This window comes from Anser anser, assembly GCF_964211835.1.
Source record: "Anser anser genome assembly, chromosome: 2".
NCBI classification, from domain to species: domain Eukaryota; kingdom Metazoa; phylum Chordata; class Aves; order Anseriformes; family Anatidae; genus Anser; species Anser anser.
Genome location: NC_139721.1, coordinates 17,170,849 through 17,187,731, shown reverse-complemented (window position 1 = coordinate 17,187,731; position 16,883 = coordinate 17,170,849). Strand labels below are relative to the sequence as shown.

Here is a 16,883-nt window from a genome sequence, read left to right as displayed (position 1 = left end):
TGTCAAAGACAGAACTGTTTTTCTTAGTTACATGAGTATATTCAAATACTGTAAATATTCTACCTTTCTTTAGTTGACACGTTCCATTTAGTGACCTTAATGGTGTAAATTCAACTAAAATCATCCTTGATATTTTTCCACATACACTTTTGTTTTGACTGTATTACAACATAATGTCCATGCCTATAATGCCCATCTTTTTTCCCTAAACTTCATTAATTACATTGTGAAGAATATTGCAAATAATTTCCTTACAAATTTAAGAACACAAACACCATACGCAATATATGCTCAAACAGCTTCACAAAATTATCCATTTAGTTCAGGCCTGTAAACTATTTTCTTTGTTTATTTAAATCTAACTAAAACCGTGTTCTCAGCTTTTTCACTCACCTTCATTACAATCTCCGTGTTTTTACTTTTTGTCATTAATACCAAATTTTTGTTTCTTCCACTGTTAATGTTACTGTAGTGATTGCACTATTTTCTGCTATTGACACTTTGATCCTTCATACAGAAAGAGTCATCATGGCTTTGGTAGATCTCTAGATTCCAATACCTTCTCAAAGTTCCTACTTTCCTACCATTAACATTTCAAACCATATCTCAAAAACAAACAATCAAACATACAAAAAACAATATGATTGTCTTGTCTGCTTTTATTCTTCTGTACTCACTAGTTGTTATCTTACTATAGAAAAAAAAGAGTTTAATAAAAAAAAAGGTCAAGGGAAAAAAGTGTCATTCTTAATATTACTGTGTTGTAAAGTTAGAACCATTTGTAGAGGTACAGAAGGAGAGGTAAGAAAAAGAACCTTTCATTCTTTTGTCTTATACTGTAACATTTAACTTTCAAAGAAAGCAAAAGTGGATGCAAGAAGGTGTGGAATAATTGCCTGAGGTGACTTAGAAATTAAGCTTATATTCACATTTCTAAGAAAAGGTACAGCACTGAAGAAGCTTCCAGGGTGGACGGTAGCTGCATTCCATAGAAGTTCCCTAGGCCTCCAACCTTAGATGTTGGCCACAGCAGGGGAATTTGGTGTGCTGACTCTAAGAGGAACTGTATGGAGGATGGAGCAGAGTGGAGACACTGTGGCCCGACTCTGTGAGAAGATGGGAACTCAAAGGTACATCGGAACCAATAAGCTGCATATTTGCTACCCTGGGCCAATGGCCTGCCATGTTTTTGAAAAAATGTTGTCCTTTTGGTGAATTATAATATCATTATAATACCAAAACACACCTCCATCCCAAAGGCTACCCGCCTCCAAGGTGCGACCACCCCTCACTGAGCATGCGCTCTGAATTTCTCTGAGCCTATACCTTTAAACAGAAGTGAGAAAATTTAGCACCAATCCTAACAAAGGTATTATATGACTAGAGTCACTCAAGCTTCCACCTGATTGATAAGAAATGATATAAATTAGCTTAAGGCAGAGAGAATGTTAGGGAAGATATCATTGCAACAGAAAAGTTATTATCTCGAAAGATACATTTTGACTTCTGGGACCAGTTGACAGGTTGATCCTCTCTTTCCTCGCCCCTCCTCCCCCACCCCTCCCCCCCATTGGGACAACTTTGGGTAAGATTTGAACACTTGGTTATGCCAGGAATCTCTATATAGTCAATTCATATCTTTTAACATGTTTGTAGCCAGGCTGTATTACTTGAACTTTTGGTATTTGCACGTGTTTTGCAGACAGTGAATTTATCACCAGAAATCCAAAGAACCTGTGTACCTGTTGCTTTAATAAACTGCACTACTCATTTAACCTGTCTGTGATAGTTCTCACTGAATGCAACCAAACTGTTTAAGTGTGGCTGTGGTAGTTCATGAAATGTGACGATTTTGAGGGCGTTATTATGTTATTTGTGAATCAGTAATCATGATAGTTCAGTACCCTGGACGTGATCAGACTTATAATGGCTAATTGGGCATCACTCCCAATTACTTTAACCTTTAATGCAACAGAAGGCGACCTGATTTTACCAAGATACTGTATTTGATCATAAACATAGGATTAGAACCTTTATGAAAAGAAACGTACCACCTACTTAGCAGGCTCAGTGATAGTTTTAAAAGTTCACAGATTCATAAATAGGACTGGAAGAGTCCTTGAGAGGTCAGGCAGTAACAGAATTACAGAATGGTGAGGTTGGAAGCGACCTCTGGAGGTCATCTTGATCCATACCCTGCTTAAGCAGTCCATCCAATGAACCAAAATTGGATCACTTCCACTGAAGTCATCATGTAAAAAAAATTAATAATAATAATAAAAAAAAATAGTTTGAAGTGTTTTAGTGATCTTCACTGAAGGACCATTGTAGATCAGAGAGTTAATGATGTACAGAAGCGTCAGTGATCCACATAACAGTTAGCCTGAGGAGGTACATGCCTGTGCTGTGCTGTGCTGCATGTCCATCATGGCCTTCAGGCTGTGTTGTGCTGCACAGATCCTTTGTCCATGGAGGCCAAGCCAGCTGCTTCTAACAGAGCAGCTGGAGGCAGCTCCCACTCAATACCAGTGATTACACCAGGAGCATGTCCTTGTTTTTATCTAGCAGTGCAGCAAGAAGTTGTCATGAGAACATCATTTCTGTTTGACTGTAGGAATGATAAATAGATTTGTTTCCTTGTAAGAAAATGCTATAAAAGCTTGGATGACCAAAAGGAGAAAGTCCCTGCTATTGATGAGGTTTGCCTGTAATGCTGCACAGGGGTTGGAGTCCTGTTCAATGCTACACCCCTGGGGGGCTCCCAGCATCTAAAGGGGCCCTAAAAATTATCTATGCTATTCTCTCCTTACAGTGTTAGCTCTAATAAATTGTTTTTTAATGATACCTAACAGAGCCTACGTGACTTTCTTACTGGGTTTATAATGAACAAGCACTCCTAGGTGCCAAACAATTGTGAACCTTGGCAGGTAGAAAATAGCAGCATATATGCGGGGGGGAAGAGGGGGGGGGCAGGGGGTGGTGGGGACGGGGACGTAAGGGGGTGGTAATGCCCAATACCAAAACTTCTGAACTCTCAGGATGAAGCCTGTTACTGGATAATTGCAATGAGTATTGTCTGGCTGTAAATTTTTATAACACCTGGCCTAAACAAAAGTGGTACATCCCAAATCCCCCTAGTAATAGAGGGGACATGAGAGATGATGTCCCCTCTGGGAGAGACATGATACAGAAATACCAGTTAGGAGTCTGATACATTTTATGCATCTGCTTAGAGTGGTTTGGGGGGCCTGGAAAAAAAGGTGAAGATCCTGGCTGGAGAAAAGATCCTAGAAGTGGGGAAGATCTTTGAAATGGGGGAGATGTAACGAGATGAATGTCAGGTGGTGGCCCTAGATCATGGTTGGTAACACCCGAGTTTAAGAGCAGTTACACAGCATGAACCAACATAACTTTAAACCCATCCTTCCCAGTCCAACAGAGCCTTCCTGGTAATCCAGGCCAGGAGCAAGTGAGTGTGAGATAATCAGTGAGATAAAAGCTCGGAACCCCATAATTATTAAATGGACACCGATATCCAGATCCACTGTTTGTTGCTGTTTGCTCTGTCTCACTCGTGACAGCCGCTGCTTGTTTAAGCTGTTCCAAAATCCTGTAATGGTTCCATGAGGTTATATGACTTGAACAAAAAATAAGGAACTTTTGGGAAATCTGGTCATAACAAAAAATGCGCAGCATGGTAGGGACAGCTAGGATAAAAAAGGAAATAACTGTCCTGTCAACAAAGTCTGTTGTCATTGCTATTTCTACTGCTTTTGACACAGTTTGAAAGTATTATGACTAAATTGTTCCCTTACAATCTCCTTCAGGCCTATTTTATACACCTGGAGATAAAACTGGCAGGACACAGAGAGTTGATTGTTATTTCACGACCTATTAATTAGCCATTTAGTAAATGTTGTCCATTAACTCTTATTTATTATCTGTTAGAAGTTTAAAATTGATCTATTGCCACTGGAACATCTTGCTCAGAGAAGCTGTGCCAGGTTGGCTGGGGCTGTCAATAACCTAGTCTAGTGGAAGGTGTCCCTGCCAATAGCAGGGGGTTTGGAAATAGATATCTTTAAGGTCCCTTCCAACCCAAACCAGTTTATGATTCTATGATTCATTCCATAATTCTGTTTTCATGATAAGAACAGAGCAAATAAGTACAATGAAGTTTAATATATTTTTGCATGTATTATATGAGTTCGGAATCTGTAGCATTAAAGACCTCTCTATACAGGGACAAGGACCGAACACAGTTCTGAGAAAACTGCTGTAGCTGATCCCACCCCAGTTTTCATTAGACTAGACAATTTCCAGAGGTGACTGCCAACCTCATCCATTCTGCTATTCTGTAAAATGCCTCTCCATTTCTCTATATTTTAGAGCCTGTGCTAGTAGCTGTATCCGCTTAGATACAAGTTGTATCACCTAGTAGTGCTATCACATCCCTTTAGGAACTAGTTAATAGTCAGCAATGATGAAAAAGTCAGAAATGAGAGAGACTGAGGTTCTCAGAGGTTGTACCTTTTTTGGTAAGATTTTCACTCAATCATTCTTTTTAGATTCGGGCCATTCTAGGGGATACACAATATGACAAAACTAAAGATCCTAAAAAGCATTAGTACTTATAAAATTATAACAGTATATATTTTTTAGATGTGCAATCATAATAAAGAGAGAACTGTGTATTAAAAATGTCAATAGATCTATTGCCTAACACAGTTTAAATAATGTTTAGGTGTTAATTAAAATACTTTATTTCTATTGCATATTATCTTTATGATGCTTCCATTTTATTAGATACATTCTGTCTTACATCTAGACATCTTTCTCACAACCTAGACATCTTTCTATTTTTAAGCAAAAATTTCAAATTTCCACCTGCATTTTTTCTTTGAGAAGTCTGAGTTCTAGCATGTACTTCAGCTAAGTGTCTAAATGTTCACTCTAAAATACAAGAGAAAATATGGATAAAATCACAAAATGCCTTTATCTTTGGTACAATGAATCTGATTTTTGTTATAATTTGGAAAATAAAAATAAAAATAATAACCACTGGACTCTCTCATAGGTTTGCAGACTGCAAAAGCAGCTGTTCTCATGATCGCCAATTATGATGGATTTAAAGACAATACAACACAACGCAAGCTTTCTTTATCTTTTGGCCTCTATTTGGGTTGCAGCGAGTGTGTAAAGTAGCAAATTCTACTCCATGCTTTTAAAAGATGAACTAGGACATGTAATAAAGCCTTGGAAATAAACTGCTTAGAAATGATTGCTATGAATGTGAGAGAACCTGAAACTGCTTCTGCTAGCTGACTAACCAAAACAAGTATAATGTTAATGAAAAGGCCAAAGAGGTGTTATCTGAGAGATGGACAAGTTTTATCTGAGTTTTGACCTTGGAGTCATGACAAAAATATTTCTCAAGAATTTATTTCATGGTTTTTTCTTGTCTGCCCCCTGGATAACCAGAATATTATACCACGAAGTTTCCATGATGAAGAAAAGTAATTAAATGAATAATGTCTAAAGACAACATACGATAAATTATAAACAAGGTTAAAAATATACGCCAGCGATGAAATAAAGTAGGTAGATCATATAACCATACAAATACCTTAAGCTGTATCAGTAAAATATTATAACAGCGAAATAGTAATGTATTTTACTATACTGTCTGTCTTTCAATAAACACATCCATCTTTCTACAGCACTATATTTTTAAAGTATTCCATATACAAAATTATTTATGAAGTAGTGGAAAAAAAAAGCTGAAGACTTTATAAATCCTTTAGATTTTACTTTATTGTCTTTCAATAAAGAGAAAGAGAAAAACAAGACTATCCATTAGACATGTGTCTTACTTGTGCAGTTTGGCAAGGATCCAGACCATGTTCCATTGGCAGTGCATTGTCTTACAGATGATCCAGAAAGTATGTATCCTTCCATGCATGAATAAATTACTGAATTAGAGAATGTAGTTCCATCAATACGAAATACTTTTCCATTAGCAGTTGTGCCTGGATTACCACACTGTACAGCTGTAAAGTAAAATGTTAAATATGTTCAAAATTTAGTTTGTTAAGATAATTTGTGAAATAGTACTGTCAAAGGACAATAATGCTGCCAGCAGTGTTATGTTGCAGAAACCTGTGCTGTTGTGCTGAAAAAATGTAGGTTTCACGACCTACTGATAATGCATGTTGTATAGTAAATAGCTGCTTCCATGAATTGTTTTTATCCTTTCATATATAAGAAAACACAGTGTAAGAATTTAATCTGAAAAAAAAAAAAGGAAGGAAGGAAGGGAGGGAGAGAGAGAGAAAGAGAAAGAGAGAAAGAGAGAGAAACAAAGAGAGAAAGAGAGAGAGAAAGAAAGAAAGAAAAAGAAAGAAAAAGAAAGAAAGAAAGAAAGAAAGAAAGATAGAAAGAAAGAAAGATAGAAAGAAAGAAAGAAAGAGTCATCAACCCTGTATTAAAGGAAAGCTAGCTTCAAAGACAGACTCCCAGCCAAGAAAATGCCTGAACTACAATTGTCATTGTGGACTTGACACCCTGATATGTACGCGCTATAGTATCATCAAAGTACATTTCTTTTCTAATTCAAAGCACCAGATGGAGTCAAACTATTCTTTCATAGACAGATTTAAACTTGGTATTTCCCATTTCTTCAGTGCTCAGCTTTGGAAATTGAATGCATCTTTCTTATGTAATCACATATATACATCTAATCTATATGACTTAAACTAGAACAGTAGTTCTGTTTATACATATATAACCAGAATCGTTGTTTCCAGAGATTTTTGGGTAAAAAATAATACAGAAAGTATCTTAAAATGTAAGACAGCAATTGGTCATTAATTTATACAATAGGTAAGATCCAAGTAGAAAAGCAGGAAGTTCAGTTTGGTTAGGCATATTCCTTCAAAGACCAACACACCAATGTATATAAATATTTACTTTGCATCAGGGTGACAATGATTCAGTAGGAATCGTACATATTACAAAACCAGCTTGTGAAATAAATTTTTAAAACAAGATGACTCTTCTGAACAAATAATCCACAGAGTTAAAGTGGATAATAAAAGCACAGGTTCTCAAAGTATTTTCTGCTATTCAGGAAGCTTTTCTTTCAAGAGAAATCTGTTGGGAATTATTTCCTAATTTTGAATCAAGATGAATAAATAATAAATGATTCTCCATAAATATCCTGTTAGAGCTCTTTTATGAAAATACATATAGCTTAAAATTTCTAGAATGATTTACTCCAAATTAACTTGCTTTCATTTTCTATTGAAAAATAAAAACGTCAATAGTCAATAGGCCACTTGCTGAGGCGATCGGCTCTGGGGCAGATGCGTTCTGCAGCGGAGCGGGGGATCGGGACAGGCAGGGCTTTTTTTCTGACATCGAGGCCGCTCGAGGGAGCCGCCAGGACCCGGCAGCCCCCGTGAGGGAGGCTGACGAGGCGTAGGCGGAGCCAGCAGCGCCCCCTCCCCAGCCGTTCAAAAGCAGCCCCTAGGGAGCGTGAGCGACCAGGAGCGCGGTGACCAGGGTAGGCAAACAGGGCGTGGCGCGTCAGAAGGGAGGGGCGCGGCAGTTTGCACAGCAGTTTGCGCAGGGAAGGCGGAGAGGGCAGAGTATCCCCCCCCTGCCCATAAGAACACCACCTTTAACGGCTGTCGACCACTAGCTAGGCTTCAATGGTCTACACCAGGCAGAGCGCTCTCTCTAGAACCACCTGCTCAACAATGCGGCAGTTCAGGTCTCTGGGTGCAAGGAGTGTCTGAGCCTGTTGCTGCCATCTGGGGGAAGCAGAGGCACCATGTGTGTGAGGTGGGAGCAGGTGGATGACATGGTCCGCCTGGTGGCAGAACTCAAAAGAGGAGGTGGATAGGTTGAGGGCTATCAGGGAGTGTGAGCGGGAGATAGACTGGTGGAGCGACTCCCTGCAGGGCCTGAAGGAGAGGTACTGGGGTGAGACACCCCAAATGGGGGTGGACCCCCTGCCCTGTTGCTGTCGGGCAGAGGGAGGCGACCTAGGAGTTGAGGAGGAATGGAGACAGGTCTCTGCTCGACCTCGCAGGAAACGCCTCCCCCTACCGGCCCCACCTTCCCAGGTGCCCTTACATAATAGATTTGAGGCCCTGGAGCTTGAGAGGCCAGTGGGTGAGGATGAGGTAGAAAGTCTACCCAGGAGGATGCCTAGGGCGAGGAAGCCGACTCCACGCCTCAAGAATGCCTCCACCAAGAAAGACAGAAGGCTGATCGTAGTAGGCGACTCCCTTCTCAGGGGAACAGAGGGCCCTATTTGTCAACCTGACCCTACCTGTAGGAAAGTCTGCTGCCTCCCTGGGGCCAGGGTCAGGGATGTTGCCAGAAAGCTTCCCAACCTGGTTCACCCCTCTGACTACTACTCTCTTTTGATAGTCCAGGCTGGCAGTGATGATATTGAAGAGAGAAGCCTGAAGGCTATCAAACGGGACTTTAGGGGACTGGGACGGTTAGTGGATGGAGCAGGAGTACAGGTGGTGTTTTCGTCTATCCCTACAGTGGCAGGGAGGGGTACAGAGAGGACACGGAAAGCCCACCTGATTAACACATGGCTCAGAGGCTGGTGCCAACACAGAAATTTTGTTTTTTTTGACCATGGGGAGCTTTACTCGGCACCCGGCCTGATGGCCGCAGACGGGTCCCTATCTCTAAGGGGAAAACGGATCCTAGCCCAGGAGCTGGCAGGGCTCGTTGAGAGGGCTTTAAACTAGAAAAGAAGGGGGATGGGGCTGAAATTAGGCTTGTTGGAGCTGTGCCAGGGGAACAATGGCAAAGCCGGGGAAGAAGGCAATGGCCCGACTGAAGTGCATCTACACTAATGCACACAGCATGGGTAACAAACAAGAGGAGCTGGAAGCCATCGTGCAGCAGGAAGGCTATGACTGGGTTGCCATCACGGAAACGTGGTGGGACCACTCTCATGACTGGAGTGCTGCAATGTCTGGCTATAGGCTCTTCAGAAGGGACAGGCAGCACAGAAGGGGTGGTGGTGTGGCTCTCTATATTAGAGAGTGTTTTGATGTTGAGGAACTCCAGGCTGGGACTGATAAGGTTGAGTCTCTATGGGTTAGGATCAGAGGGAAGGCCAACAAGGCAAGCATCCTGGTGGGGGTCTGTTATAGACCACCAAACCAGGATGAGGAGACAGATGAGGAGTTTTACAGGCAGCTGGCAGAAGCCACAAAATCGTCAGCGCTTGTTCTCATGGGGGACTTCAACTTCCCAGACATATCCTGGAAGCACAACACAGCCCAGAGAAAGCAGTCCAGGAGGTTTCTGGAGAGCGTGGAAGATAGCTTCCTGACGCAGCTGGTTAGAGAGCCTACCAGGGGAGGTGTCCCGCTAGACCTTCTGTTCACAAACAGTGACAGACTGGTGGGAGATGTGGTGGTTGAGAGCTGTCTTGGGCAGAGTGACCACGAAATGGTAGAGTTCTCTATTCTTGGCGAAGTCAGGAAGGGGACCAGTAAAACCGCTGTCTTGGACTTCCGGAGGGCTGACTTTGAGCTGTTCAGGACACTGGTTGGCAGAGTCCTTTGGGAGGAGGTTCTGAAGGGCAAAGGAGCCCAGGAAGGCTGGGCACTCCTCAAGAAGGAAATCTTAATGGCTCAGGAGCGGTCTGTCCCCACGTGCCCAAAGACGAGCCGGCGCGGAACTAGACCGGCCTGGCTGAACAGAGAGTTGTGGCTCGAGCTTAGGAGAAAAAGGAGGGTTTATAATCTTTGGAAAAGAGGGCGGGCTACTCAAGAGGACTATAAGGATGTTGCGAGGCTGTGCAGGGACAAAATTAGAAAGGCCAAAGCTCATCTGGAGCTCAATCTGGCTACTGCCGTTAAAGACAACAAAAAACGTTTTTACAAATACATCAACACAAAAAGGAGGACTAAGGAGAATCTCCATCCTTTACTGGATGTAGGGGGAAACTTAGTTACAAAAGATGAGGAAAAGGCTGAGGTGCTTAATGCATTCTTTGCCTCAGTCTTTAGCGGCAAGACCAGTTGTTCTCTGGTTACCCAGTACCCTGAGCTGGTGGAAGGGGATGGGGAACAGGATGTGGCCCTCGCTATCCACGAGGAAATGGTTGGTGACCTGCTACAGCACTTGGATGTACGCAAGTCGATGGGGCCGGATGGGATCCACCTGAGGGTACTGAGCGAACTGGTGGAGGAGCTGGCCGAGCCGCTTTCCATCATTTATCGGCAGTCCTGGCTATCAGGGGAGGTCCCAGTCGACTGGCGGCTAGCAAACGTGATGCCCATCTACAAGAAGGGCCGGAGGGTAGACCCGGGGAACTATAGGCCTGTTAGTTTGACATCAGTGCCAGGGAAGCTCATGGAGCAGATTATCTTGAATGTCATCATGCAGCACTTGCAGGGCAACCAGGTGATCAGGCCCAGTCAGCATGGGTTTATGAAAGGTAGGTCCTGCTTGACGAACCTGATCTCCTTCTATGACCAAGTGACGCGCTTGGTGGATGAGGGGAAGGCTGTGGATGTGGTCTACCTTGACTTCAGTAAGGCTTTTGACACCGTTTCCCACAACATTCTCCTCAAGAAACTGGCTGCTCGTGGCTTGGACTGCGTACACTTTGTTGGGTAAAAAAATGGCTGGATGGCCGGGCCCAAAGAGTTGTGGTGAATGGAGACAAATCCAGTTGGAGGCCGATCACTAGTGGAGTCCCCCAGGGCTCAGTGCTGGGGCCAGTCCTCTTTAATATCTTTATCGATGACCTGGATGAGGAGATTGAGTGCACCCTCAGTAAGTTTGCAGACGACACCAAGTTAGGTGCGTGTGTCGATCTGCTCGAGGGAAGGAAGGCTCTGCAGGAGGATCTGGATAGGCTGGACCGATGGGCTGAGGTCAGCTGTATGAAGTTCAACAAGGCCAAGTGCCGGGTCCTGCATCTGGGGCGCAACAACCCCAAGCAGAGCTACGGGCTGGAACATGAGTGGTTGGAAAGCTGCCTGGCAGAGAAGGACCTGGGAATACTGGTTGATAGGCAGCTGAATATGAGCCAGCAGTGTGCTCAGGTGGCCAAGAAGGCCAACAGCATCCTGGCCTGTATAAGAAGCAGTGTGGCCAGCAGGTCTAGGGAGGTGATTGTCCCCCTGTACTCGGCTCTAGTGAGGCCGCACCTCGAGTACTGTGTTCAGTTTTGGGCCCCTCGCTACAAGAAGGACATGGAGGTACTTGAGAGAGTCCAGAGAAGGGCAACAAAGCTGGTGAGGGGTCTGGAGAACAAATCTTACGAACAGCGGCTGAAGGAGCTGGGGTTGTTTAGCCTGGAGAAGAGGAGGCTCAGGGGAGACCTCATCGCTCTCTACAGGTACCTTAAAGGAGGCTGTAGAGAGGTGGGGGTTGGTCTATTCTCCCACATGCCTGGTGACAGAACGAGGGGGAATGGACTAAAGTTGCGCCAGGGGAGGTTTAGGTTGGATGTTAGGAAGAACGTCTTTACTGAAAGGGTTGTTAGGCATTGGAATAGGCTGCCCAGGGAGGTGGTTGAGTCGCCATCCCTGGAGGTCTTTAAAAGACGTTTAGATGTAGCCCTTAGTGATATGGTTTAGTGGAAGTCTTGTTAGTGTTAGGACAGAGGTTGGACTAGGTGATCTTGGAGGTCTCTTCCAACCTAGACGATTCTGTGATTGTGTGATTAACAAAGTTGTTAACTGTGTTTAAAAATGTTAACACTTCCTTTTCCCATCATTTACTACATAGATGTATCTAATGAAATTTTGACGTTATTTCACTAAAACTCAGCTTTTTTTTTCTCTGAAATTCAAATGTATAAAGGTTGTAATTAAACATCAGATTATAGTGAGATTTTTGGGAAAAATCTTTCAGTAAAAATTGAGTTCTAGGGGCCTTATCTACTTCTCTTTTCTGTTTATTTTTTCTACTGGATAACACGTAGAGTTGATGCTGTCTCAAGAAAAAGAAACAACAGTCCAGTATACTTTTTTTTTTTTCCCTCAAAACTTTGAAAAAAATAAGTTTCTTGCTTGTAACTAATTTCAAATTTGCCACTTAAGGCCAAGCCACGGATATATTGCAAAAACTTTAAAAAAGATTTATAATGGTCTGTACAAAACCAACTTTATATCATTCACATCACAAAATTGGCAATATAAAATTGTTTTTCTGATAAGAATGTTTAACAACATAGTTTGAAAAAAAGTGTATGTCTTCTGTGATTTACCTTTGCATTCAGGTTGTCTTCCTGTCCAACTTCCGTTTGCCATACATGTTCTTTCTTCTGAGCCATGGAGAATATATCCAACATCACAGCTGAAATGTACTGTGCTTTTAATTTTAAAATTGTTTTCTTCCCTAGACCCATGACCTGGGATACCTGGATCACCACAAGAACCAGCTGTATCACCTAGAATTTGAAATGTAAAGACTGGAATAAATATGAAATATTATTTTGCTATTGTATTTAAAATAGATGTTTATATGTATTTATAAATAAACCTATATTTTTAGAAATAAAGATATACCTGAATGGGTTAACAGAATCATCAAACAAGAATAAGGAAACAAGTAAGAAAGCCAAAACCTTGCTCATTTTTCAACTACAGGAAGGATTTATGAGGAAAAACAATGTCTTGATCATAAAAGTAATTTTCTTGTTTGCCTATTAGAACTGTTCATAAAATACTTCCTACTTTTATGATGTCATTAGAATTGTAACAGTTTTACCACTGAATGAAAGTTCTAACCAACAATTTCATGTACATCTGATATGAAGCATTTCCCTGATTTACAGAGATGTTGAATGTTCACTTCAAGACTGCCAGATAGCTAACATATCCCTCAGCTGTAAGTGTTTAAGAAAATACTAAGGATGAGGATTAATGCTTTCTACTATTTGTTATATGTCAAGGCTTAAATAATCAGCATAGTAATAATAGTAGTAGCAATATCTAAGATTATGTATCTAAATTTATATTTTTGAGACAAACTAAAATACCTGATATAAAAAATAAATAAAATGGTGTGAACTGTTAGGAAGCTCCAGATGTGGGAAGAGAGAATGCAGCTATTAGGCCTCAGTCCAAAGGTACATCTGGAGGGTCACAGAAAAGGGAAGAACTTTGCTTGGAAATGCAGAAGAGAACAAACCTGGCAGTTCCTTCTACGTATCCAAACCCTTGATGAAGCAGCTGACAAAGTAAGCTACTTATGAACTACTCACAGTATCTTAGGGACCAATTTTGTCACGAATTAAGTTAACCAAGCTTAAACTGACCCTTTTAATTTAAGAACAATCAAACAAACTAATGTTTAGTTAATTAATTAATGTTGTCATGCCTATTACATTGTGATTTTTTTATAGTATGTATGTGCAAAAAAGTGCACATTCCTATGTAAAGCATTTACATATTAATGGCATATTAATTCAAGCAATTATAACAGCTAGCTGACTGGTTCAAAATCACATACTCAAAAGTTTAGGCTCATTTCTGTTTACCTATTATGTTATACAGATCAGTAAAGCAGCTTGCCATTGTTGTTTAAGAATAAACGGTAAAGTTACAACCCAAATGATATTAAGTCAAATAATATTATAAACTTTCAGATTATCTCATGTCCAAGCTACTTAGATGAACTGACATCTCTTAGTTTAAAAAAGGTCTGCTACATTTTTACTAAAATTTCAAAATGTCCTAGTCCAAGATACTTTTATTGTTATGTTATGGATCCTTATATTATATTTTTTATTCCTATTTTTTGAGACTATGAAGAATTTGGGACAGGGACCAATTATTCTATATTTCTAAAGTCTCTACAATAACAGCTCTGTTTTCAGCAAGTTACTTGGCATTATGCCTAAAATAATTTTATGATGAAAAAATGAAAAAAGACTTTTTGCTGTGCCAAGTATAAATTAAATATTCCTCTTGTAAAGTAAATCATGTGTTCTTTTCTAATGCCTAATTATTACCAGGAATTGTTACTCCTTTAATGTTAGGGATGTTAACTGCCAACTTTTTTGATTGAAGGTTACAGAAGTAACTTTTCTCAATAACTAATCACTTCAGGAAGTGACAATAATATGATATCATAACAGAACATATTTTTATTACCTCATGCAGAGATACAACTCAGTAATTAATTACTTATGAGGTATTCTACATTGTTGCAAATTTCTGACTTCAGCTGACATGCTTGCGATGACTGAAAACTGTCTATGAATGCCAGTGGATATCAATGGGACACCGCAATTCCTTCCCTTCTAGCTCTGGCTAGAAATAAAGTTCCATGTAACAGACAGGAAACTGTTTTAGGGATGATGTGACAAAATTTGGTCACCTTAACGTTTGCTGAACTAGCGTTTTCTATTTGAATTCTTCTCCATATGTGAAAACAATAATAATGGTATATCTTCTGTCAGTTTAGAATTCTCTATTACTTATTATAAATATCACCACCAACAAAATACAATATCCAAGGCTTTAATATACATTACAAACATTGAAATCAAGTTATCAAGGCATATAAGTTCAATGGATTCACACATTTTAAGATATAAAGTATTGTAATTCTGTGTGGTAATCTGAAAATTATTTTAAAATGAGAAAGCACTTCAGATAAACTCTGATAAGAAACTCTAAAAGTTGTCCTAAGATAAAATTGTAGCTTGGTACAGAAAGCTAAAGAAAATAAGTGTACATACTCAGTGGTCAGTAGAATTTGATTCACTACAACACACATTTGAATCTAGGTCAAAACAGTGTTTCTTCATGTACTGAGAGAAATTGATTATATCAGGTTAGAATTTCCTACACATGGGTACAAAAATCACTATTAAAAATATTTTCATGTGCATCAGTTATGAATGCTTATCCCAATACACTAAAAAAATATACTTATTTAATATCAGGGTAATTACGGAAAAGTTTTACTTTCAATAAGGTTTATTTGCCATTTCCCTTACATTTTCAGGCTTTGTATTTGTATTTCTTGATATTTTTGTCTGCTTCTTTATTTCTTTTGAATTCATAAATTAAACACTTAAATGACTTAAATTTTTTTTTGTTGTTGTTTTGTTTTTGTTTTGTTTTGTTTTCCTTATAAAGACAAAAAACTATATGGAAAACTATATGGAAATCTATAAGAATGAGCCTTAGATTTTATCTAAAGAGGAGTTTTCCCAAATATAATACTATGTATTCACATTTGTAAAAACATTTTTGACGAACGTATTCTGAAATTGAATCTGAATAATATAAGTAATATTATTTCTCATTAAGCTTTGCTTTCCGGTGCATAGCTCTAAACACCACAGGTTATAAGGACTTGACCTCTGCTCTTGTTGTGGCAAATTTCACTCTGATTTTAGTGACAGAAGGTTAAGGGATTAAATTAGATGTTCACATTTTCTAGTTTCTTAGTCACATTTTATGTTGAGATGGCAGATTAGAAGAAAGAGGGATTCATACAGCAAGATAATAACATTTAGATTGTCCTCATCTGCAACCTCATCTGCAAAGTTTTCAGTTGAAGGTTCAGATACTGAGCAATTCTTTGAACTCTTTGGAATTTAGTACAGTTTTTTAACTGAGTCCTATTTTGTCATTAGTTTTTAAACGTTTCTGTTATGTGTGCTGTAAATGTGTGTATTCTGAAGGTGTAACTAACATGAACAGTATATGTCTGAATACACAAAAGAGATGTAGATGAGAGAAAAAAAAAGTTTCATATTTACTAATACCATAAAGAACCCTGGCTTTTTTTGTGTGAAACTAGTATAGAAACTACCACATTTGGATATAATTTATTTTTCAACTTGTTTCAGAATAGTTGTAACCCAAGACAAAATGTGTACATTGCTTTCTTCATATGTTCTGTCTCTGAAGATATCCAAGTAATCCAAATTACATAGGTCAGAAAAAGATTTAAAAAAAATGATTCCTTTAAGCTATACACTGGAAACATATTGATGACAAGAAAGACTCCCCCTCAACCAATATTTACTAACAATTAAAACAGATAACATGATTGACCTCTATCACAATCTATGTTTACATAGATAGTAAATAATAAATGGAATTAAGGCAAAGCAGAACATTTTTTAGTGACTTAGATTTATGTTTATCATTTGATCACTGCTATTAAACTGAATCAAACTGAATTTGTGAAACAGAATATTCAGTAAAGGTGTCCAGTAAACATATCTTGACTTCAGTGAGGGATAATCTATTAAAAGGACTAGACAGTTTTCTCTCAAAACCAAGTACCCTATCCTGAAATTACGTGGAGTGTATTGGGCTTTATTATAAAGATGTATGTATCATAAAATTAAAATATACCAGAAGTGTCTATCAGGTAAATAGTTACTTTGGAAATTAAAACAAAATAAAACAAAAACCCAAAAACATCATCTTAAAGATATGATTTTCTTGTTAACAGAGTTTTCACTTTTGGGGGGTTTTACTTCTTTTTACTTCTATTGAGGTAGTATTTCAATTTTATATATGATTTTCCAGATTAAAAAATGGCCTTCTGATAAAATCAAAAGAAATTCAAAATAACTTCAGGGCACACATTAATTTAAAAGCATTACCTGAGCAATGAGGAAGAGATCCACTCCAGTGTCCATTTAACTGACACGTACGAGATGACTGCCCTAACAGAGAACGTCTGCCTGTGCAAGTATAATGAACAGTAGATCCAAATGTATATTTATCTCCAGACAGGACCGCGTTAGGAGGAATGCCAGGATGGCCACAGTCAATCACTACAATGCATAATTATTGGAGATAAAAAAAGGTTATTATCACTGATCAAACAGTTTGTGGTTATCATTTTCATAA

At 39.4% G+C, this 16,883-nt stretch overlaps 1 protein-coding gene across 5 annotated transcripts in view; it reads right to left on the bottom strand.

Moving 5' to 3' along the window:
• Positions 1-16,883, bottom strand: part of CSMD3 (CUB and Sushi multiple domains 3) — a 1,012,063-nt gene that overhangs the window by 46,053 nt on the left and 949,127 nt on the right. For all 5 annotated transcript variants that reach the window (XM_083827432.1, XM_083827428.1, XM_083827429.1 and 2 more), the window contains 3 exons: positions 16,634-16,807; positions 12,263-12,445; positions 5,874-6,050 (listed from right to left, as the gene is read on the bottom strand). In XM_083827432.1, the coding sequence (XP_083683558.1) occupies positions 5,874-6,050; positions 12,263-12,445; positions 16,634-16,807 (534 nt within the window). The remainder of the gene's footprint in view (positions 1-5,873; positions 6,051-12,262; positions 12,446-16,633; positions 16,808-16,883) is intronic.